Below are 25,913 nucleotides of genomic sequence, written 5' to 3'. Positions count from 1 at the left end.
GATGGACATTTAGTTTGCTCCCACGTTTTGGCTGTTGTAAACACTGCTGCTATGAACACTGGGGTACATGTATCTTTTTGAATTAGTTTTCCATTTATACTGTTCCCAATTTATCATTTTACTTTGATAAAGAGAAAAAAAGTAGTATCAATGAATGTTTACTTAAAAAACTACTTGTGTTTCTAGAAATGTTAACAAAAAATGCTCTCTTATTAACATTTAATGGTACAATTTTAAAAGTTCAAGCACAATTTAATTAACCACATTAATAAACTGGCCAGAATCACCTCTCTAAAGAATACAAATGTCAGTAAAGAAGCTGAAAAAGAAATATGCAACTTCCTGAATATATTTTAGGGTTAAAAATTCACTAAAGTTTCTTGTACATTCTGTATCAACAGTATTTTATAATGATTACTTATATTGAGGAAAGGGACCATGATGCATGATAAAGAGAGGAATAAAGAAAATGTTCCCTGTGGAAGTCTTAACTAAGGAATTACAGAGGAGTCAACCAACCTATTTCAGCAATGTTTTCCTTAGTGAGGTATTTAATAGAAAAAAATAATGGGGTGGGAAGGCTCTACAATAAATGTAGGTAGCTATTTTTATAATACACTTTAAGCAGGTCAGTTAGTATTTTGCATTTAATCAGACTGCTGTGTGTGTGTGGTTAGTAATAAGAATTATAAGAGCTCTGTTTCCGGAACACCTATGTTGTTTTCAAGCTTTCTGTTGTTAGGCATTTAACATACAGCATCTAAAACCCTAACACAACCCTGTAAAGTGCATACCATTATTATGGACTCTTGAAATTGGGGCACTAACTCCAAATCTCACAGCTGTTTAAGTGTAAATCATTACAACCTCTGGCTGCCTCAAATATACCAGAGCATACAAACTTTGTTATAATTTATATCAAAATTATTAACACTATTCAAGTAAATATTTATCACTAATGAGGTGACTTAAATCACTTCACCTTTCTAGGCTTCAAGTTTCTCTTGGGTAAAATGAAGTTGGATAGTTGATTTCTAATGTTTTTTCAGTTTTAGAAGAGTAACCACTGATTTATATATAGAGTAAGAAAATTAAAATGGCCATGTTTACAATGTTTTGTTAAAAACAGGACAGTAACACTGGGCTTTACTGAATTTTGTGATGATGGAGATCTACCTTGAGCTGTTAATGTGATTTCTCCCAAATCCCTGTAGTCTTAAGGATCGAGGACTAGTCATTTTACCTACATATCAGAGGAAATTTCATTTTTCTCTGCACTACAATAACTATGTACTTAAATCTTAGCCTCTCAAAGAATCAGTAACTTGCACTCAGATATGAATAACACAAAGAAAACTATTATTTCTGGATCTGAAAATATTAAAAAAAATCAGTTTTTTAAAATTAATGTTTATTTATCTTTTATAGACAAATTAAAATACTTATAAGAATAATTAAACATGGTAGACATACATATAAATGAAATGTATAAGTACTTCAGACAAAATTTAACACATATCAGACAAATTGATGACATGCTTACATTTGGTGTTAAGGTATATTCACATGAATATTGAAAAAAATGTTTTCACAAAAACTGCTATAAAATATTCACATTTGTCTTAGTAATAAATTAGATTTCCTAGACTGATGTTTTATGAAAACTATGTAAAGATCTGATTTAATCATTCACCTCAGATGGTACCATTATTTGTAAATAAAGCAAACTTTTATCAATATAAATGTACATTTAACTCTTAAATCATGTAACAGTTTATCAAGACCATGCCACATTTATTAAACAAACACGCAAGCCACAGTAAAACTTAATTCAGGCATTATTATGCACAGCGTTTAGTTTTGCTATGGCACTCTATCTTCATGAAAAATATAAGATTTGGCACAGAGTCAAAAAACTGTATTGCCACTAATCGGAACAGATGTAATTTAAATTTTCCAAGGCATAGAAAATACTCTATCGCATCTCTTCCCTTTATAGTTTATGGGCCAGTGGCAGTTGTCTATTTTAGTCAGAAGAGACAATGGATAGTCACAAACTAAAAGCCCTGTCTAGATGTTCTGCCTGCACTCTAGCTGGAAACGAATCAGCTGTAGTTTTTCTGGCAGTAAAACATTTCAATCTGTGTTGTGGCCAACAAATGTCTGAATAAGGGCTTTATCAGCAATAATACATATCATCACAAGCTTCTTTTCTCTGGGAGGCAGAGAGGCTGGAAAGGAATGCGGGTCTCTTCATAAACCAGAAATACAGGAGGTAAGGAGAGAAAATGCCAACTGAGGCAGAAGCAGGGGATGTTCTTGTAAAGCTGGTGAGAGAGCAAACCATGAAATAGCAAAAAATAAAGGCAGGAACCTGGGTCTCCATCAAGGTGGAGAAGACTGCCATGGGCTTAAGGAAAAGCTGTCATTCAAAAGAAACCAGTACCTGGAACATTCTTCATACAGTGTTCTTGTCTCAGCTAACTACTACTGCTTTCTAGGAAAAGTTGTAAATTTCCACATCAATGTCTAAATTAAGATTAAAGAAATTAAGCTAACTAGCAACTTTTTTTTTTTTTTTGGTCTGAATTCATTCATAAACACAATGGAAGGAGAAAGGGGATAACATTAAGTTTTCCTCCAAACCAGAGAAGTCACACTCTAAGTAGAGATTTCAGAGTTGTGCCAAAAAAAAATTAAAAAATAAAAAAAGCCTCAGTTCTTTTTCAATTTTTCTAAGATACATGTGAGGTGCTATATTTTGAGAGACTAGTTGACAATATCTTTCAAAAAACCTTGATAAATTAATCTTTGTATTTATTACTAGGGGAAAAGGAAGTAGATCTTAGGTTTAATTTTTATACAAATATGCTTTATTCTAAAAAAATAGAGCAATGAATATATTATTATCTGCTTCATGATCCTTGCTTTCCGAGGACCTTTAAGGGCCTTTACAAAAAACATCAGACAAGTTAAATAAAATCGGCAAACTTTTGTTTCAAAGTTTGTTAAGGTGTACACAGACATAAAGATTATGAACCATAGAGTACTGAGTTTTCAAGAGTGAAATCATACCAAAACCTTGACAAGTTTTCGCTGACATCATAGGAGAGTAAGTGGTCAGGAAGATCACTGATGGTGCCCTGCACGGCCAGCACGTGTGGGGCCAAGGTGAAGGGTACGTCGCTCAGGAGCTCGGCCATTAGTGAGCTGTTCTCCAGGGTCTGGCCTGCCTTGTTTTCCGTCTCAGGCCCTGCTACAGTCACACTGGATGAGTTTTCTTTGCCAGTCTAAAAACACATATATATGTAAGTCATTTTGATCTTATGGACTTTGAGGTTATATGGCATTAATATATCAAAGCGTGGCATTAACGTATCAAGGTGATTGAGAAATGTGGAGTATATAAATAGTCCCAGGTTGTCATTGCTTAGTTGCTCAGTCCTGTCTACCTCTTTGTGACCCTATGGACTACAGCCTGTCAGGCTCCTCTGTCCATGAGATTCTCCAGGCAAGAATACTGCAGTGGGTTGTCATTTCTTTCTCGCTAGGATCTTCCCAACCCAGGGATTGAAGCCCCGTCTCCTGGAGCTCTCCTACATTGGCAAGCAGGTTCTTTACCACTGAACCACCAGGGAAGCCCATTCTCAGATCGGAACGCCGCTATTTACTTACTCGAGAAACACATCCATCTATATATCTCCTAGGTGTTAAAATGAATCCGAAGCCCCACCCTTACTCAGATGAACCACCCACAGGCCCCTCTGATACAGATGGGCACTCTTGCCATTTCCCTAGCCCAGATCACGTCCACAAAGTCTCTCTCGCTGCTTTTCCAAGTCTGACGTCAGCTTTCAGGCTCCACAGAATCCCCAGCTTCTTTCTGAAATCTTCTATCAACACAGCCAAAGTGACCTTGCCCGCTTCAGCACGGTTACAGGGCAGCTTGCCCGGGCTAGTATTTGGCGTTTCCTTTATGCGTCTTCGCTAGCTGTAGTTTCATGTGCTTACGTCTTAACCCCAAAGAGAATCTAGGGTCCTTGGGGGAACACAATCCATTGTGCCCATCTCTGTATTCTCTGCCTTTCATGCGCTCCTGCTTTGCCCTCACGTGTACTTGGGAACTGACTTCTAACATGCACTGAACTAGTGACTGATAAGCTGCCTTTGATGAAACTAAAATGCTATGTTATTATGTAAGTTATTCAAATAAGAAGAATTGATATATTTTGTTCGATTTATTTAAAATTGGTGTCTCTTACAAGTTTACCAAAAGACATGCAGCACAAGTTCACAGTAGCACTCCGTGCAAGCCCTGAGCAGGCACAGCAAGCTGGCATCCGGTCACCAGTAGCAGCATGGACAATGAAAAGCCTCCCACTGCAAGCAGCCCACACCTAACCCAAACCAGGTCAGGCAAAAATTTACTCCCCATTTCGCAAGGTCTCATGCAGGACCAAAGTCCTGAGCCTTTACAAGGCCCACCACCGTGGGCCACAGGCATCTCCCTGACACCAGCCTGGCTGGTCTGTCCTTGTTTGGACTCCTCTAGTCCCGCCACGGCTCTTGCATAGTCAGCCCATTTCTGCCTCAGGCTGGACCCTCCAGACCCTTCTCCCAGATACGCATGGGGCTCCTTCCATCCAATCCTTCCCAGTGTTGGCCCAAACGCCACCTTCTCAATGCGGCTTTTCCTGGCTGTCTCATTAGACTGCGCCCTGAGCCCTCACCGCATCCCCTCCAGCATCCTCCACCCGCCTCTCCTGCTTCTGCCCTCTCTTGGCACCTGGTGGTCTGTTCTCTGCTTTATTCTGATTATCATCCCTCAGAAGCTTAAGCAGTTTTTTTCTTTAATGTTCACTGCTGTATCCCAAATGCCAGATCCAGTGTCTAGTGCTCAGCAAATATTTGGTGAATAAAAGAGAGTGGACAAGACTTTTGCCTGAGGAGGCCTTATACTAAAATGGCTATAAATGCTGATAAATTCCTCTCTCTTAAGTCTAGAAACAAATGATTTTCTGTGTAAGAAATAACAATTTTATAAAACTTTTTATGGAAGTGCAAACTACAGAAAAGGAGTACATCGTAAGTGCATAGCTGGTGCATTTTAACCAGCAAAATACTAGAACCCAGATAAACAGAAATGGCTCTCGTGGTGTTCTCTTTCATTCACAGTCAACTGCCTACCCCCTCAGTCACCATCCCGACTTTTACTGTATAGACTGTCCACCTATTTTTTATGTTTTAAATGAGGGTAACCATACAGTGTAAAGTCTCTACGTTTGTGGCTTTTTTCATCCAGTGTGGTATTATGAGATTCATTTATAATGTTGTATGGGCTTCCCTGGTGCCTCAGAGGTTAAAGTGTCTGCCTCCAATGCGGGAGACCCGGGTTCGATCCCTGGGTCAGAAAGATCCCCTGGAGAAGGAAATGGTAACCCACTCCAGTATTCTTGCCTGGAGAATCCCATGGATGGAGAAGCCTGGTAGGCTACAGTCCACGGGGTCACAAAGAGTCGGACACAACTCAGCGACTTCACTATACACTATATGTGGGATTATATTTTTTTTAAGAGCGTATTCTGCAGAGGAGATACTCTGTCAGGCATCTTAAAAGAACTGTTTTGTTTCCGTGTTGATAGCAGGCAGTGAGGGATATAAGGGTTGGGGAAGGAAGTTGGAAGACAAGCTGGGAAAGAGAGATGATAGTGATGTAGATTAGGGCTGTGATAGTAAAAGCGAGAGAAAGTGGCTGAGCTTTGGAGAGACCTAAAGGAGAAGGCAATGGCACCCCACTCCAGTACTCTTGCCTGGAAAATCCCATGGATGGAGAAGCCTGGTGGGCTGCGGTCCATGGGGGTCGCTATGAGTCAGATAGGACTGAGCGTCTTCACTTTCACTTTTCACTTTCATGCATTGGAGAAGGAAATGGCAACCCACTCCAGTGTTCTTGCCTGGAGAATCCCAGGGATGGGGGAGCCTGGTGGGCTGCCGTCTATGGGGTCGCACAGAGTCGGACACGACTGAAGCGACTTAGCAGCAGCAGCAGCAAAGGCTAAAGCCAGTAGGGTGTGCTGATGGAATGGACGGTGGCCTGTGAGAGCAAAAGTGGAGTCTGGGGTGAAGCCAGGGTGGGCAGACATCTAAGGGGAGCGGTTAGAAGACAGGGGGTGTGAGTCAAGCCTGGAGCTCGTGCGATCTGGTGGAGGAAGTCAGCTTGGTTGTATGTTTAGAAGACAGAAGGAGGAGAGAAAGTGAAGACCAATACGAGAATAGGCTACTTTCTAAATGGGATGCTGCAAATGGGAAAGAGACATGGCCAGTAGCTGGAAAGGAAAGGAGGGCCAAGACAACTTTCTCTTGATTTTTCTTTTTGTTCTGGAAGTTGGGAGCAATAATGGTAGTTTATATGCTGAAGAGAAGAGGCCCCTAAGAAAGGAAAACTCCGTGGAGACTCTGCAGAGAAGGAACTGCTCTCTTCACTGGCATCCCCCCAACATCTAGAACAGAGGCTCTTAAGAAGTACTTGGGCAGTGAGTGAATGAATGAATGAAGGTACCAGACACATCCCTATCAGGGTTGTTTTACAGCTTCATGTGAAAATAAATCACCAGAGTACTTTCGTAGGATGGCAACTAGAACAAATGTAACATCACCCAGTGACGAATCTTATTAGACAGGTCCATGTATGCACTGACCGAGCAGAGTCTGCCTCCTGAAACCTAACTGGGACTTAAATATTACGTGTCCTTGCGTCAGCCAAGAGTACAGGCATTGGTGAGTAACAATGCCAGGACTCTAGCCTCTTTAAAGGGCATCACTATACACTGGTTTCCTCAATATTATGCAAACACCAGGGCTTTGGTTACCATGGAGCAGCATGGCAGAGTGTTTAAGAACACAGATTCTAGAGTCAGACTATTTGGGCTGGGTACAAATCCTGCTTAAAAATAAACAAATGGCCCAGGACAAGTTATTTAACTTCTCTGTGTCTTTCTCCTTAGCTGCTAGGAAATCAATATTAGTGCCTATTTTATAGAGTTGTTATGAAAATTGTATGAATAATCGTAAGTAAGTAGAATAATCCTGAGCACATGCTAAAGTCAGTGATAAATAAAAACTTTAGAAACGTCAGACCCCTTTTGGCTTTACGTAAAGTCCAGGATCCATCCAGTCCTTTTGTTTTTGACATTCATGGATGGTTCAAACAATCTTGCCTTCCCCTCTCCTCTTAGAGCTTGTCTTCTCTCTTAATCTCACAGGCAAAAGTTCCTTAGGTCTGCTGATCACATCCCATGCTTGAGCTTTCTTCTCTTTCTCCCTTGAGTACTGAATGTGTTCTTCAGTTTCATTAGCCGGATCATCTCCTTTCTTAAACAAAAGCATTCCTAAAATCTCACCTTCCCACTGAAAAAGGAGGCATGTGACCCAGAGCACTCTGTTTTCTAAACATACAAGCTTCTGAGGTTTACCTCTGGCAGCGCTATTTTTTCCTTTGTTCACGCTATTATTAATCCTCTTCCCTTGCCTTTACAAATCATTCTTGCTGTCAGAGCATAATTCCTTGAGGACGAGAGCGTATCTAGTACAATAAAGGAACTGAGACATGTGGCTTCTTGTTCAAATTCTTCTGATAAAACTGCCATCTGACCTGACGGAGGCTGCTTCATCCACCTGGGCCTCAGTTCTCTGTCTGTCAAATGAACAGTGAGGGCAAAAGATGGTGGTGGTGACGATGATAGCAACTAGCACGTATTAAACACTTAAGTATTAAGTCTTACAACAGCTCTGTAGGGCGTGTCCTATTACTACCCATATTGCCCTGTATGCACCCAATCTCATCTGATCTTGGAAGCTATGCAGGGTCAGGCCTGGTTAATACTTGGATGGGAGATGAGTTTCAAATTCAGTTACCATGAAAAAACTCTATATTCTAAGCACACTTCAGCCATGCTTTGGTAGACTGGGTAACTGAATGAACAAAGCCTCAAAAATTTAGGGGAAAACATGATAGTTACTTGGCTTAGTAGCATCTCAGCTTAATTTAGAAGAAAAAAAAAAAGAGAGACCCTCATATCTCTTACCTTTAGGAAGAAAGGATTGAGAAAATCATTAAGGGGACAGATTTTAGACTGAAGAAGGATGGAAAAGAAAGCATAATTTAAGAAAGATTTCTCCCTGGAAACAAATCTCCCAGTAGCCTGGATAAACCATGGGGAAAACAGCATGCTCAGTGAAACAAGATGGTCTGTGTGTTGATGATGGGTGAAGAGGACAGACAGAAAGGAACGTGGGCATGTATTACAGTATTCTTTCTTCCTCTGTATATGTTGGAAGGCTTTGCATAGTAAAAAGTTTCCAAAATTTAAATTAAAAAAATACCATGCACACACTATTCCATTAAATGCCCCCTAGAAGGATCTGAGTATCAGCGGTCTGTATGTCTTGATTCCAGCATCTCGCTCTTAACAGTTGGCTAGAATGCACAGTACAGTCTCCAAGGAGGCCGCCTGCCCTCTTGGCAGCAGGGCAAGTGCCACGATGCAGCTGCTGCTGGCATGCTGAGAGTTGGAAGGGGAGAAATTAGACAGCGAAATAAGAGTAAGTCACAAAGGGGATGGGAGTCAAAACTCAAGGACCCCACACCTACTAACCCTGATCACCAAGTCCCGGACTTGGCAGCCAATGGCAGCAGCGGTGGGGGCTGAGGGCTGAAACAGGTGCATGAGTCCCCCAGCAAAAAGCAGCCTTCTCGCTCCGACACAAAGCCTTTCAGTTTTTTTCCATTTGCATAATAAAATGGGTCTTTAAAGGGAAGAATGAGTATGTCAACCACAATAGAGTGGGAAGAAAAGAATCAATTAACCTTGCGGTTTATAGCCAAATTTTTAAAAAATTACTTCAAATATTATGCTCATAAAGCATAGTCATTATTTTTGTGACTAATCTTGCTCCCAGAATTACTGATATGATGATACTCTTGAATATAAGGTCCTTCCTATAATGTAGCTTTCATAATGCTTTTTCAAATTAAGTTTGCCCTTACAAGGGTAAGTGAGAGTATACCATGTCGGAATCATTTTTTAATCTCAGGGAGAAAATAAATTTCCTTATCTACATCATTTACAAATAACCAGGTGTTTTCATGTCTGTATAAAAATTACTTCTTGTTCATCAGTTAACCTGTTAAAAATGGGCTAGCCAAGTGTATCTTGGGCTCCTTACATTCTCTTATCTTTGCTTTGAATGATTCAGAGTGGTTTATAGGCTCTATTCCTCCCTTTCTTGCAGAAGGGCTGTAAAAATTCATGAGGCTCAATCTGTAAAATCTTCTCAGAGCTTAAGGAAAAACACACTCTGAAAATACGAGGCATGTAACAATTTTTAGTCAAGGCTCAGAAAAATGAAGTCACCTCTCCAGAGCATCAGAAGGTTAGTGGCGTCCTTCTGAACTTCATTCTTGGGTGTGTGGAAGCAAGAAAATGCAGGTTTAAGAGCAGACTACTACTACATTTTTCCTGGCACAAAGGCCCCACTAACCACCAGGAAATCTATAAAGGGTTGCCGACTTTGCAAACCCATTGACAATTTGGAGACTTCATCTGCTTAGCCATACCTGACTTAAGTATAAATAAGTTTACTAATATGAATGGCACCTATATTTGGCATCTTTTAAAACCTCCTGCCTTTTTCAGTAACCTGTGCCTCAGATAAGTACAGATAAAATAGTGTCCTATAAAAGCAAAATACTGAAGCATTAAAATTTAGAAAGCAGCCTTAACCCCAACAGTAATAGAACCTATTAAAAGAACATGAAACCAGGTATAAAACACTCATCTAACACATTCAATTTACATACAAAGAAGGTAGCTATATCAAGTGTATTTCTAGGAAACGAGTTAGAGGAAGAAGAGGTAATACCAAGCTTTGGCTGTCTATGCCTTTAAATTTTATGTCTATAAATAAAAGACATATTCCTTTGAACAATAGCTTGAACAGGGAACACCGTACTCCTGTCGCTTTATCTCCCCAGATAACGATCCATTCTATTTTGGCTTCAGCTGGTATCTGCTTGCATCACATCGGTGTCTTGATTTGAGGGCAGGAAGGGGGGCAACTCTGAGTCAGAAGTATCAGGGGACGAGAGGTTAGAAAAAGGTGATACAAGCATGGCACACTGCAGACAGGACCCAAACTTCTTATTTCTTCTAAGAAGCTACTTGCCAGTAACTGTCTGGCTAGCTGATAAAAGCCAGAGGATTGGGCTCTTCTGCCTACCTGAGTCCTAAGCAGTGGTCTCCCTTCAGCTGGGAGAAATTATACTGCAAATGTAGAGACTACTTCCTATTTTTCTGCAAATCCCCACTACCCAGAACAACTGTACCTGAACATAACAAGCACCCATTAAATACTGTGAATGGCACGGAATCTGGCCCCCTTGTTTCTCTGATTCCTTCGACCTGATTTTTAAATTAAGGGGTTGGTCCAAAGAAACAAAGAAAAGCCCAGAATACTTCATTGCTGATGCAAATAAATGAGGCAGAAGAGAGCTGAAGGCACAGAAAGTGGCTGTGTTCCATGCGACTTGGGCTCCCAGATCAAGGATGCTACATATTTTAGGAGCAAACTAAGATGCTGGGTTAGAAAGCAGGTATTTTCTTTGCTCCCTCTTCTCTCTGATCTAGGACATCATTTCAGTTTGCATTTTGGTTTGATACTCTTGTTTCAGTGTTTGCTCCCTTTTTCTTTTTTCCCCCTCAGTGTTTCCACCTGCCTGTGCTTCCTGCTTCTCCCATCTTTAAAAAAGAATAAAGTTTTCTTGACTTCCTCTTTTCAGAACTCCAGCTGAACGTATACAAGTGAAGAAGGGGAAGCAAGCTGGCTGGCACTTGCCTCTGTAATCTGTTCCATGTATTCTTGGAAAAGTGGCTTGACTAAAGCCGGAAAATCTTTAGTACCAGCCAACTGGAGTGGGGGAGAAGTGGAAAGAGGGAAGAGGAGCATTTTAGGAAATGAACCAGCAAGAAACGCAGTGTGCAGCGGGGGATCCGGTTTTATACTGGTTTTGAAAATATAAAGGGCTGTTTCAGTGATTCTTTTAAAAAAGACATTTAAACACTTCATATATTTAAAAAAATCATGATCTTTAATCTTATGCTGTCCAGAGATCTCCGATTTTCCCAGGACGTCCTCCCCACCCCTTGACAGCATGGATTTCGCCCTTTCTCTTCTCTGGCCCAACATCGTCACCTTCCTCCCTGCTGTCAGCACGTGGCCAGCCTCCTTCTTATCATAGAGAAAACAGGAGCCATCCGCTGAGGATCCCCCCTACCTGCTACGTTCACAAGCCTCACCCGCCTTCGCCCCCACCTGTGCCCCTCTCCTGCCGTCGTGGGCAAGCTGCCCTCCTCCTGCCCAAAGAGGACCCTTTCCTGGTGCTGCCCAGCCATTCTGTCCCCACTCTTCCTCCATCAGAAGGTGGCCCCTAATTGCTCATCTTTCATACAGGCAGTTCTCCATTTACAGAAAATTCTCCCCGCGTCTCTACGGACCCCTGGCACCTCACCCACTGACCTCCTCCGCTCCCCTCCCCACCACCGCTCTTTCTACTTTGCCTCCCAGCCCGGCTGACACCACCGTTGACGCTCGCTATCTGCCTCATTCCTCACCCACTGCCATCTGCCTCTCTCTCTGCCCCTCTACTGCCACTGATTTCAAGGTTACTCATATAATCATTCTGTCACTACGTTCAGAAGATGACTTGACGTGCTAAAACTTCCAGAACCTCTTTGCTGCACTTAAGGCTGGTGACTCTGAGTTTTTATTTCTTGGCTTCTATAACACTCGTTAGGTTTGCCTTCTGTCTGGTTTTCTTGCCTGTTTCTGAAGTGGTATTTTCCAGGGCCTCATTTCTGTTCCTTTGTTCTTAGCCTCAACACACTTCCCTGAAGGAATGTATCCATACCTAAGGTGCCTACCGCCCTACTCCTCCACCCAAAGTAAATATGTGGACGCATGCACGTGTACACACACACCCCAACCTCAAGCCCAGATTTCTATCGAGACTCCCTAACCCGTATGTGCAAACCCTATTATACATCATTCTTTCGGACACTCAATAGGGATCTTAACTCTGTGTGTTCTAAACCTGGCTTTCAGCTTTCTCCCAAGTCTACCCCAAACCTAATGCTCTAAGGATATGTTCTTTATCGGTGAGGGTGCCAACACGGTTGCCTGACTCAGAAACCTGAATTATCTTTGACTTCTCTCTCCCTCTCACTCCCTCCATCCTGTAAATGACTGACTCCTACTGACTCTGATGTCTTAGATGCCTCCCCGTGTCCATCCCTGGCTCCTCAGCTCCACTGTCCTCTCAGTGCAGGCCACCAAGGTCTCCTGGCGCGAATGTCACCAGGGCCTCCTGGGCTGGCGTTACACCCCCATACTATTACACATTCTCCCCATCGCTGGTGATGTCTAAGACTCGTGCTCGTCCCCGCTTACAGTGCCTCCATGTCTTCGGAGAAAAGCACAAACGCCTTATCGTAGCACATTCGGCATGAGCTGGCCTTGATCATCCCTAGCTTGCTTTCATTACCACCCTCTAAATTCTTCACTCCATGAACCACTGCTATTATCTGAACACGCCGGGCCTCACCCTCTTCTTTTCAATGATTTCTGCCTACATCAGGACATCTTGCTCTCCTTCCCCACTCCCTTCACCTTGCTTGCCCTCCTGCTGTGCATCAGGACTCTCTCAGGAAGACTATCCCACCTAACTCCTCAGACCTCAGCCCCGCCCCTGTCCAAGCGCTCCCCTAACAGTCTGTGCATACCCTTGTAAAACTGTGGAAAGCTCACAGCCAGGGCCAAAAGAGTCCTCTCTGTTTCCTTAAATGAGAGCAATGTCTGGCTCATGAGAGATGATCATGTTTGTTGCTGTGCAGTGGCTCGGTTGTGTCTGACGTTTTGTGGCCCCATGGACTGTAGCCTGCCAGGCTCCTCTGTCCATGGGATTCTCCAGGCAAGAATACTGGAGTGGGTTGCCATTTCCTTCTCCAGGAGATCTTCCCGACCCAGGGATCAAACCCACATGTCCTACCAAGAAGTCCAAGTGAGTGACTAAGTAATTTAAATTTCTTCATATTATGTTGATTGTGGATTTCTGCATTTGTTTTTTTCCTAACAAGACTTGACCCACTCTTTTCCACATTATCACTGACATGTATCACATATCAGGTAGAATGTTAAATTCACTTGAGACCCCAGCTACATCTATTTCCTGAAGAAAGAGATGGGTTGTTCTTGACTTGCCAAGTAAACAACTTCACAGATATGTCTCCCAAAGGATGTTCAATGAGGTGCTGCCGCAAACTTTAGAGAGGAAACCTTTCGGGAAATATTTTCACCAGAGACCTACCTACCTACCTACCTACCTACCTACCTTTCTTTCACTGAGAGAGCTACAGAAGCTAACCTCAGCTACTCCAAACTCCCCTTAATCAACTGTCTTAATCTGTTCAGGCTGCTAGACGAGGTAGCCTATAAACAACAGAAGTTTACTTCACATGGTTCTGGAAGCTGTGAAGTTCAAGATCAAGGTGCTGGCAGAATCAGTGTGTGGTAAAGCCTGCTTTCCGGCTCACAGACTGCCCTCTTTTCACTGTAACATCACGAGGCAGAAGGGGCAGGGAGCTCCCTGGGGCCTCTTTGGTAAGGGCCCTAATCTCGTCCATGAAGTCTTTACCCTCATGACCTAATCACCTCCCAAAGGCCCTACCTCCAAATACTCTCACACTGGAGATCAGTTTCAACATGAGAATCTGGGGGGTGGGGGACACAGTCGGTCTGCAGCAGCAGCCTGCCTTGCCTGGGAGTCAGGATTTGTCCACAGCTATGCGGTCCAGTCTGACGGGGCTGCAGGGGACCCTGTGCTTGGGGGTAGGGTTATGGGGTATAGGACGAGCAACAGGGTGGCAGGACTAGGGACTCACTGTAAGAGGAGGAGAGCCTCAGAGATAAGAGCTGAGGAAGTGGGTAGGAGAGGGGATGGATAAGTATAAATATATTTATTTAGTTTCTGTTCACCTCTGTTCAAGAGAAAAGCCCCTTTCTTCTTTGACTTCCATAAAAAGAGATTTTTCTTCAAGCACCCTGGCCTTCTGCCCACCCCCTACTCCCCACAGGAGGGAGAATGAGTTACCTTGTTGGTGAAAGATAGCCAAGGGTCCATGTTTCTAGATGGGACACCTGAACTGCCCAAGATCCTGAGGCCTGGGGAGTCTTTCTCCTGACTCTACCTGGACTAGAGGAGACAAGGAACCAGGGTAGGAGTGTGTGCTGTGCTGACTTAACCCACGTCCAGACCAGTGGGGAAAGCTTATTGGAAAGAGGAAGTCCATCTTCGCTGCTACTCTGAGCCCCGTCCAACCGAGACTGTCAGTCTAAAGGGGGAGCACCAGTCTTGTTCTCTGTCTCTGGGCTCTTCAGCCTTACTTCTCCATGGGCTCAGGATGCAGGTGAGGGAAGGTGGTACCCTTTGTTAGGAGATTAGAACCCCAGCAATTTCTACTTTCCAAAGCAACTCCATTTACAGTTAAAAAAAAAAAAAAAAAGAAGAAGCATCTTAAACACACCAAAAAATCAAAGCAAATATAGCAAAATCATCCAGACACCACATGATCGGGAAATCTTAAACGTAAAAAAGTAATGGTTTTTAAAATGAATGCGTCCTACAGTGCTCTCTGAAACAACTTATTGGATTGGTTTTATCAGTTTCACAATTCAGTTAAATCTAGGAGATCTGAAAAGTTCTGTTCAGAATCTTGGAAAAATGGCAACTACTATTTGTTTCGTGCTTTACAAGGCTTGTGAAGTTGTCTCACATACGTTACTGCATTTGAATCTCACAACCCACTATATCTGATAGGGAAGCTGTTGTTCTTATTCTCATCTTCTGAGGCTCAAAGGGTAGTGATTATCTAAGGTCACACACTACGTTCCAGCAAAGACTTGTACCCGGGGTCTCCTGACTTAGAACCCCAGGCTCCCTCTCTAACATAAAGGCCGTCATCAAGAGAAACAATTTTAAGGCTTACCTGTCTGGGTGTTTTATTTCTTAAAAGAACTTAAATTTAAGTTTCTCTACAGACAAGTGTTATCTGGGGTAGAGGACGAAGTTCCTAAAATACAGACTGAGTGACTAAAGAAAACAGAGTTTAAACTAACAGTTCAACTAAGCGTCCTATTACCAGGTTAAACCTACCAAGCTGGATGAAATATGTAGCTTAGAAAACTATAGCGTCTGATCACAACCAAGGTTACACAGTAGCTTAGGCTTTTGTGTATGAATTCTTCAAGCTTGTTATGTATACCACAGTTCTGAAGAATCCGATATCCCTTGTTAGTCACACTGGAGTCCACTTCCCATTTACATAGCTTTATTTATTTTAAATATCTATTCAACTTCTTCAGAATGCAGTGCAACAAGATCATATTTTTTCTAGTCAATTTCAAAGGAACACAATGAAAACTGATCTTGCACATTTCCTCAGCACACTGAATATTAATTTCATCCTAATGATTTTTTTCATTTTGTAAAACAATAAAGTACTTCAACCGTCTGCATATATAATCAGAAAGCAAATGAAATACTCTTTTATTTTTAAAGCTGATAAGACAATATATCTGTTTTTATAGGACTAGATGTTTAAATGTATATCATTAGATGTTTATAATTAGATATAACAAATGTTTTATGTGATACTGATTGAATGGAAATACTACTATAATATACTAGTAGAAAATGCCCCCAAAAAAGTAAATCTAAAAATATTAAATGATAGCTATATGCTGGCTTTTTTGGAATGTGCTTTGATGAAATGAACATTTAGTAAATTCATAAACCTAAGATAATATACATTTTTAAGAACTGACATTAGCATTTTAATCAATTCATGTTAAAGTTGTTGTTTGAAGACAGCTAATGTGTTTTGCAGCTCTTTTAATTGCAAATTTTGTATTCTGTCATTGACTTACCATTATTATGTAAAAACATAAATACATAATTTTTAGGATGCACTTCAATTGTTATCTCCATAGTCAGAATTCAAAAACAATTATCAGTAGGAGCTCATGTTCATACTGCATATAAACATCTTTCTAATCTCAGGAAACAATTTTTTGAGAAATAGGAAAATACTAGTTAAGAAAAGCCTTAGTTTCCTTGTAAATTGATGTGTGGAATGGTCCACACACTTGAAAATACTCTAGTTGGTGAATACACAATTGTATGCTTCCACATAAAGATGCAAGTGAGACAGAAACACATCATACCCAGTTGAGCACAGAAGTCATGAAGGCAGGCTAGGTAAATTCCATCAGAGGGCATCTGAGTGACAGTGTTACCTGGGTGCGCTGCACCTAACCAGAACTCCACTAGCACAACAGTAAACAGTGCTTGGAAAACTGAAGAGGGGAGCAGAAAGCTGTGTCACTTGACTTTGGCTCTCGTTTGCGAAAAGGTTGTATTTCAAAACAGAAGATGGGGTTGGAAAAGTAAACACAGCTGCGTTTTCTCTGCCCCAGTGTGAGAATGAAGAGGCTCTTAGGAGTGGCAGGAGGCAGGGTCCCTTCTCGGTGCACACTCAGAGCCCCAAATACAGTGCTGTTGTTTCACTTCATGGCAAACTCAGGATAATATTTTTTATTGTGGTGAAATATGCACAACACAATGTTTATGACCCTCGTCATTTATAAGTGTACAATTCAGTGGCATTAAATATAGTCACGTCATGCAATTAACACCATTATCCATCTCTGGAACTTTTCTTGTCATCACAAATAGAAACTCTGTACCCATTAAGGAACTCTCCATTCCTCCCTTCTCCAGCCCCTGGTAACTTCTATCTATCATATCATATTCCATCAACTTGCCTGTTCCAAGTATCTCATATAAATGGAATCATATAGTGTTTGTCCTTCAGCGTTTGGCTTATTTCACTCAATGTAATGTGTCCAGAGGCCATATGCATATATGTTACATCATGTATCAGAATTTTTTACGGCTGACTAATACTCTATTGTATGTACATAGCATATTTTGTTTATCCATTCATCCACTGATACACATCTGGGTTGTTTCTACCTATTGCAGTGTACTGCAGCACAATATTTTAAGCTACAGTAAAATCAACTAGTGGAAATCTACAAATTAATGTTAAAAGGATTGTCAGGAGTCAATGAATATAGGCATACTATTTAGGTATTTAGAGTTAGAAAGAACTTGAAGTAAGGGAAACAAACTATGGTTCCCGCTTATTTTGAATTATAAATCTATTTAGGTATAATAAATTTGTATGCTTTACTATTATACACTTTGCTTGGCTTTAAAAATCATAATCAAAAGGAGCCTTGTCAATTTAATACTTTATGAATTAACATCTGAGTATAACCGATGTTATTTCAATTCTGTTTGAAACAGCTCCATAATTTCTCAAAGACCTTTCACCCACACTGGAACTCTATACTGTAATTCTTTTGTGTATTTTTGTAAGGGTGCAAGATGTCATTACCTGCTCTTGGGAAAAGTTTGCTCAACAGACTTGAGAGTGAGTAATGCTAAGAAATGATTAAAAATGAAAAGCCACAGTTGTATCCAAAAAAATCATCAGAGGAAAATCTGAAATTCATATAGCTTAATAAATTTAAATACAGTTTAAATGCCTCAGCAGAATAACAAACTTTATCCAAGTCATCTTGGAATTTCTCAAAGAACAATACACTGTGTGGTTGAAAGATGCTTTCAAGATTGACATAAAAGTTGATTAATGTATAATCAATTCTTTGAGCCATCCTTTTTTAGGATTCCTAAGTTTTTAAGGAAAATGAAGGTACTTGTCAGAATATACACTGTTTCTGGTACATCAAGTTGAAAATTAATCTGCAAGACTTTGTACCAACAGCACTAGGTCAAGTCCCAGTGACTCCTGCTTCTACCTAAACCATGAGACCTTGTGTAAATCATCTAGCCACTCTGTGTTTCAGCCACCTCCTCTGAAATGAGGGGTAACTGGATCAGATGAGCCAGCTCTGGAGTGCCATGATTCTAAGTAGACTTAGGCCCTAACTCTTCCGTATTAGTAAACGTTCTTAGGGAAACACCACTGAAATCAATATAAATGATAACTGTAGAAAATATTGACAGTATCTTGAGAAGAAACTCAGAACTCCAGTGGTTATGAAAAGGATTCCTACCATGGAAGAATACTTAATTTCATCCTGCTTTTGATAATGAGAAACATTTAGGAGTCAAGTACGAAACATACAGGGAAGTACTAATCTTCTCATAATTCACCATTATATTAAGAAAGCAGACTGTATTTTCTCAGGCCAGTGAGTCCATAATAGAGAAGAAGTCTTATATATATGAAATAAATAGATGTAGGAAAATTATTATATATTAGTATTATCATTAGAATAATAATAAATTATTAATAGACAATAGGCTTCCCAGGTGGCTCAGTGGTAAAGAACATACCTACTAATGCAGGAGACATGGGTTTGATCCCTGGGTTGGGAAGATCCCCTGGAGAGAGAAATGGCAACCCACTCAAGTGTTCTTGCTTGGGAAATCCAATGGACAGACGAGCCTGGCAAGCTATAGTCCGTGGGATCACAAAAAGTCAGACATGACTGAGTGACTAAACAAATTAGATAAAATATATTAAAGTTATCTTAAATGTTAGTACTTGAAAAAGGCAAATTAAGTTGTATGAACTGAACTTTGGTAGGAATCTGGAAGGTACTTCAGAGCACTCTCAAGATTGCTAACCTAGATTTGTAGTGGAGTATTTTAATTAGAAATGTCTCTAGGAAATTTGGAGCACTATGGACATTAAGATTTTTTTGTTTTACTCTCCTAAATAGTAAGGTGATGAGGTCGAGTTTCTCCTGAAGTTAAGTGGCAACATCCGATCGAAGAGAGATAAGAAAGTTGTATGTGCATGGAAGAAGGTAATTCATTGGAAGTGAGAATGACTGGTCATCAGAGGTGAAAGCGAGAGTCCATTTTCAGAACACAATACAGATTTTCCTTTAGCCATCTAAAAATAAGTGCCATGGCTTCAGTGCCAAACTGGCCTGGAAATGAACACCTGTAATTTCCAAAAGTGTTCTTAAATGTACAGACTCTACACTCAGAGTTCACCAGAGCTCTCTGTTTCCCTCCTGTGCTTTCTTTGCACGTGGGATGATGGGACGTCTCTGAAGAAACTAGATAATTTATGGCCTGCCTATGAGGATGGAAATAAGGGTTTAGATTATGAGTTCTGACAAATACTGAAAAGTAAATTATACTAGTTACTAGTGATTCTAATTGTATTAACTTCATTTTGGTTCGGTCCTAATGTTCTGATAGTGTATGTAAGTCCACTCTCAGAGACCGTTCACATTTCATGAGCGTTTACTTGCGAGTCTCTATTCTAAGAATTTTTTCACCTGTATCATCTCAATGTTTCCATTTAAAAGGTGGAATACACTGAAACACAGAGACTTTGATCTAACTCTGGAAGCAGACTTTTAGCTGCTAGACCATTCTGCCTCGCAAATACAACCCAGTCTAAGGAAACTTCACTTTATGCCTTTTAAAATGTGCCGTGATTGCTTCTAATGACCAAAAGAGCATCTTCTCCTTTAGAAAGGGCTGTAGGATACTTTTCTAATAATCATACTTTCTTTTTTTCTCAAAACCAAAGCACAAGGAATGGTAAGATACCAACGTAAAAAAAAAAAAAAGGAAAAAACATTGGATGTTGTATGATGACTCATTTTTATATCCTGCTGGATATTGTTAATTTTATGTGAATTAGAAACTCTAAAATTATAGACTCTTTAGACTATTTTAATCTGTAAAAGCACCATTGTGAAGCCTCAGTGATATATTTTGAAAATAACCTTTTTACCTTAACCAAATATATTCCAGTTAAATTTAAGAACTTAAAGTAACCACATATTGTCTTTTGTTCGATGAAGAGGACTCTTCCTGAAATACACCCTCTGTGGTCAATTTTCCAGAGACATGGACAACTGACTGCATTCAGCTGCTCACATTTCCCAGCTCATGGCACTTGGTGAGCAATGGCAAAAAGGTGCCAAGCGGCTGGAACCTGGGTTGCAGTTTATTTTTAGGAAACCAAGAAGACACGTTGCCTTTAACAGGCCCAAACCACATGATCTGGGTCTACTTAACATTATTCCTGAACCAGCTATAAGAGGATATAAGAGGATTATATCACTGGCAAGACAAGAGAATGAGAACATTTCCGGGACTCAATATAGTTGCAAGCTTCTGGGTGGACTCTTACATGTAGGAAAAAAAGGGAAGTACATCATCACTGTTTATGCCCAAAGTAGCACAAATAAAAGTGGTGCTTTCATGCTCAAAGTGTATAGCTGATTTAAAAAGGCTCACGAGTGCATTTTTACTTCCTATTTATTTAACGGCTTTGAACCAAAACCTAAACAAAAAGTGATTAAAAGGACACTAAGCTTCAAAGCATACTATCATGAAAGTAAAAGGGCAACCTGCAGAATGGGAGAAAATATTTGCAAATCATATCTGATAAGGGCTATGAATCTAGAATATATATACTCTTGTAACTCAGTAATAAAAAAGATAACCTTTATGAAAAACAGGAGAAGGATTTGAATAGACATTTCTTCAAAGAAGATAAATGGCCAATACATACTGAAAAGATGCTTGACATCATTAGCTGTGAAGGAAATGCAAAAAGGAAAAAAAAACCCTTAAAATACCTACAATGAGATACTACACATCCATTAGGATGGCTATAATCAAAAACTCAGACAACAACTGCTGGCTAAGATGTGGAGAAATTGGAACCATCACACATGGCTGGTGGGAATATCAAGTGGTGCAAATACTCTGGGAAAATAGCTTGGCAGTTTCTCAGACATTTACACAGAGAATTATCATAGTGCCAGCAATTTCACTCCTAGATAGATATTTAAGAAAATTAAAAACAGGTATTCAAAAAAATACTTCTGTATTTATATAGTAGGGTTATTCACAATAGCCAAAAGGTAGAAACAACCCAACTGATGAATGGATAAACAAAATGTGGTATATCCACATAATGGAATGTTATTTAACAATTGAAACTATAAAAAGAAACGAAGTACTGATACCTGTTTCAAATGGATGATGCTTGAAAACATTATGCTAAGTGAAAAAAGTAAGTCACAAAGTGAAGTGAAGTGAAAGTCACTCAGTCGTGCCTGACTCTTTGTGACCCCATGGACTATACAGTCCATGGAATTCTCCAGGCCAGAATACTGGAGCGGGTAGCCTTTCCCTTCAGGGGATCTTCCCAACCCAGGAATTGAACTCAGGTCTTCCGCACTGTAGGTGGATTTTTTACCAGCTGAACCACAAGGGAAGCCCAAGAATACTGGAATGGGTAGCCTATCTCTTCCCTAGCAGATCTTCCCGACCCAGGAACCAAACCTGGGTCTCCTGCATTGCAGGCAGATTCTTTACCAACTGGAGCTATCAGGGAAGCCTGCATGTAATTCTACTTATATGAAATATTCAGGAGAGGCAAATCCATTGAGACAGAAAGTAGATTAATAGTGAAAAGTTCACCTTTACTTCCAATAGGTCAAAGCTACATCTTCAAGTAAAAGGACAATGTATTGATCATAGTGTTTTTTATTTTCTTAAACACTCAACCAGACTCATAGAAGAAACATTTTCATTCTTTTGCCAACATATTTTTGAAAATCATAAATCTATGATGATTTTTAAACCATAAATCTATGATGATTTTTAAATTTCATCTACACAGTATATAATATTTAGATAAACTTCAGAGGAACACTGTAGATTCTACTATACTAATGTGCTTAAAAAACACATACCTTTATAAGCTCTTCCCCTCCCCTGTAATTACCATGGCCCAATCCTTCTCTTCATTTTACTGTTAGCTTTATTGCAGTAATAATCATCCTCAGACACATGAATTTATTGTAGGAAAAATTAAGCTCTTCTATTAAGAGATACCCTTCTACAAAAATTTTTAAGTAATTATAAAAATGTGTAATATATTTATATTGTTTTGGTTGATTATCTACTACAAATAAATAATTCAGAAGAAATTTCTAACACTTGGCCTGTGGTCATAGTGTGTGTGTATATATATAGAGAGAGGGCTTCCCTGGTGGCTCAGATGGTAAAAGCGTCTGCCTGCAATGCAGGAGAATGGGGTTCGATCCCTGGGTCAGGAAGATCCTCTGGAGAAGGAAATGGCAATCCACTCCAGTATTCTTGCCTGGAAAATCTGATGGATGGAGCCTGCTAGGCTACAGTCCATGGGGTCGCAAAGAGTTGGACATGACTGAGCGACTTCATACACACACATATACATGCATATATGCTGCTAAGTTGCTTCAGTTGTGTCCGACTCTGTGCGACCCCATAGATGGAAGCCCACCAGGCTCCCCTGTCCCTGGGATTCTCCAGGCAAGAACACTGGCGTGGGTTGCCATTTCCTGCTCCAATGCATGAAAGTGAAAAGTGAAAGTGAAGTTGCTCACTCGTGTCCGACTCTTAGCGGCCCCCAGGACTGCAGCCTACCAGGCTTCTCCAGCCATGGGATTTTATATATATATATATATTTTATGCATACTAATATTTTTTTGTTGCCAAGAAATATGGTACAGTGATCAATAAAAGATCTTCATGGATAGAAATCTGAGTTCAAGTAGAAAAAGGAATGATGCAAAATTTCTGATCGGTAAGATGGCACCCCACTCCAGTACTCTTGCCTGGAAAATCCCATGGACGGAGGTGCCTGGTAGGCTGCAGTCCATTGAGTTGTTAGGAGTCAGACACGACTGAGCGACTTCACTTTCACTTTTCACTTTCATCCATTGGAGAAGGAAATGGCAACCCACTCCAGTGTTCTTGCCTGGAGAATCCCAGGGACTGCAGAGGAGCCTGGTGGGCTGCCGTCTCTGGGGTAGCACAGAGTCAGACACGACTGAAGCGACTTAGCAGCAGCAGCAAAGAGCTTGTTCATGTATTTTTTTAGACAGATGATGTCATGTGTCAAATTGCTATGGGATTTCAATTTCATTGGATAAATATGAAAGAATGATGTCATAGTTTTATGTTTAAATGTCAATATTTACAATATGTGGGAAACTCCATCCTTTTAAACTGTTCAAGTTGTGACAGAAAATTTCCTATGACATCTTAGTATAAGAGGATACATTATTGGAGTATATATACAAAATTGTCTACACATTTGAGAGAGAATGCTAAATTGCTCGCTAGAGTAGTTGTTTCTACTTATACTGGCTCTGAGGGCTTTCTTTTTCTCACATCACCACCAAAACTTGGTGATTTTCAGGTTTTTTAATCTTTCCCAATCCGAATGTGAAAAGGTATCATACTTTGCTTCTCAGTTCTAACACTCTGCTTCAATTCAACGTCTCATCTTAAATACCATTTCCTCAGAGAGACTTGCTCTGTTCACCCCATCTTAAAGTATATCCTCCCAAGTAAATTTACTTGCTCTCTATCTCATTCCATGTGTTATTTCCTTCACTAAACTTACCACACGGAGAAGGCAATGGCACCCCACTCCAGTACTCTTGCCTGGAAAATCCCGTGGATGGAGGAGCTTGGTAGGCTGCAGTCCATGGGGTCGCAAAGAGTCAGCCATGACTGAGTGACTTCACTTTCACTTTTCACTTTCATGCATTGGAGCAGGAAATGGCAACCCATTCCAGTGTTCTTGCCTGGAGAATCCCAGGGACGAGGGAGCCTGGTGGGCTGCTGTCTATGGGGTCGCACAGAGTCGGACATGACTGAAGCAACTTAGCAGCAAACTTACCACAACTTGATATAATTTTATATGTTTGTCTGTTTTTATTTTAGACTTAGTTTTCAGTCTTTATCTCCTACTAAAATTCAAACTCTGTGAGGCAGCGTCCCTGTGTAGTAAATTGCACATGCAGTATGTAGCAGACACACAATGGACACAACACAACACTGAATGAACGAACGTTGCTGAGCTGAGTAATCAAGTAGTCTTCATTTTCTAGTTTTCTTTTTTCTTTTGTTAGGTTTGATGACTGGATAATAAAAGAGCCAGTAATAATTTTTTATAATTATTCCCTTGCTTCTAGACGCAAGTGGTATGGATCAAGGCAGCATTCCTGGCAAGATTTCACCAGTTTCTCCCCTTCCTTTCCTGTAACAATGCTCAGAGAAATAACTTCTAGCAAGCATTTTACTAATAGTAACTTTTATTCAGCATATTATCTATTGTCATTGTTGAGACCACCTGAAGCGTCACTTGACTCTGCCTTTCTTGGTGAAAGTACTGCATTTGGTACTGAGTATAATTTTAACAAAACTGTGAACATTTTAGACACCAGACCAACTGCTGATGTTAGGATCAGAGACTTCCCGGAGTGAAAGCACACGTTCAACCCAATTACCAAATTCACTGGGGTGCATTAAAAATTGCCAAAATGCATTCTCTTTTTGAAAACATTAATTACTTGTCACTCTATCTTGAGATGGCAAACTGAAACACAGACTGGCCATGAGGTGTATTGTGATACATTTAGTAGCAAAACAGATTCTGTTAAATTCAGTTAAAGTCACTGTGGAGAAATAAATGACACCAAGACTTGTCAAGTTGCAAGAGGCATCAATTTATAATAATATTTTTAAAATGTTAAAAACAATCATTAAAAATTATATGCGAGATCACATATCATTGATTTCAAACAGCTTTGAATGGTGCCTGAAATGTTTCAGAATTCTTTTCCTCATTTAGTAATACGTTAAAAAAATTTCTAATTGGCTTAATTCATATTGGCTCGAATAGTCAAAGCATCAAAAGATGATTACCAATTAAAAACAGTTTAAGAATTTTGTAACTACATGTAAAGAAACCAAATGGCTTTAAGGAACTTGGCCAAAAGAATCTAAATAATGACCTGTACTTTTTCCATTAAAAATGCATATCCTAATTATAAAAATGACAAAGGTAATATAATACAGAAGAAAGAAATGAATTAGGAATCAGAAAATCAATTGCATTCATCTATTTAAAAAAAGTATTTGGGTCCCTATAGTGTGTCTGGCACAAGACTGGGCAACAGATAAAGTGGGGGATAAACAGCTGTGGTGCTACTTTGGTGAGGATTATAGTGCAGAGGGGAAATTGGGCAAAATGCAAGAAAAGCAACTGTGGGAGGTACTGGTTGCAAGGAAGGAACAGCCGGGAATGAAAAGAAATAGCATGGGTAGTGGGCACGAAGAAGGGCAAGATAACAAGTGCTGACTATACATACAAAGAACTAATTTTAAGTGAAAAACCTTTAAACTTATATTTGCCAAACTTCAATGTTAAAATATTTGAAATTTGGGAACAATTATTATTGAATATTATTTGTTCCAATATTCTAACTCAATACATATCAAATTTTAAAATCTATTTCAATGTTATGACAGTGTCTGGTGTGGTTACTAAAACATAAACAAAGATTATAAACATTCCACCATGATTTTGAAAAGCCAGTTTTAAAAACCTCCACTATTTGGATGAGTGTTTTTTTGGGGAATAGATCAGTAGACAAATAAGTAGTGACCAGTAAGAGAAGGATATTGGCATGTCTGGTGCCTTTTTAAAAACGGAGATATACCTGACATATAATATTGTATTAGTTTCAAGTATATAAGAAGTATTTGTATGTATTGCAAAATGGTCACCACAGTAAGTCTAGTTAACATCCATTACCACAGAGTTGCAAAAATAATTTTTTTCTTATGATAAGATCTATTCTCTTAGCAACTTTCATACATACAAATAGAG

At 40.0% G+C, this 25,913-nt stretch overlaps 1 protein-coding gene across 2 annotated transcripts in view; it reads right to left on the bottom strand.

Annotated features, from left to right (window-relative positions):
* Positions 1–202: 202 nt before the first annotated feature.
* The window catches only part of UMAD1 (UBAP1-MVB12-associated (UMA) domain containing 1), a 264,759-nt gene continuing 239,048 nt past the window's right edge, over positions 203–25,913 (bottom strand). For both annotated transcript variants that reach the window (XM_012176385.5, XM_027968482.3), the window contains exon 4: positions 203–3,290. In XM_012176385.5, the coding sequence (XP_012031775.1) occupies positions 3,033–3,290 (258 nt within the window). In that variant the 3' untranslated portion in view covers positions 203–3,032. The remainder of the gene's footprint in view (positions 3,291–25,913) is intronic.

The sequence above is a fragment of the Ovis aries genome, chromosome 4 (genome assembly GCF_016772045.2).
Source record: "Ovis aries strain OAR_USU_Benz2616 breed Rambouillet chromosome 4, ARS-UI_Ramb_v3.0, whole genome shotgun sequence".
Taxonomy (NCBI): domain Eukaryota; kingdom Metazoa; phylum Chordata; class Mammalia; order Artiodactyla; family Bovidae; genus Ovis; species Ovis aries.
This window is presented reverse-complemented; position numbering and strand designations above follow the sequence as displayed.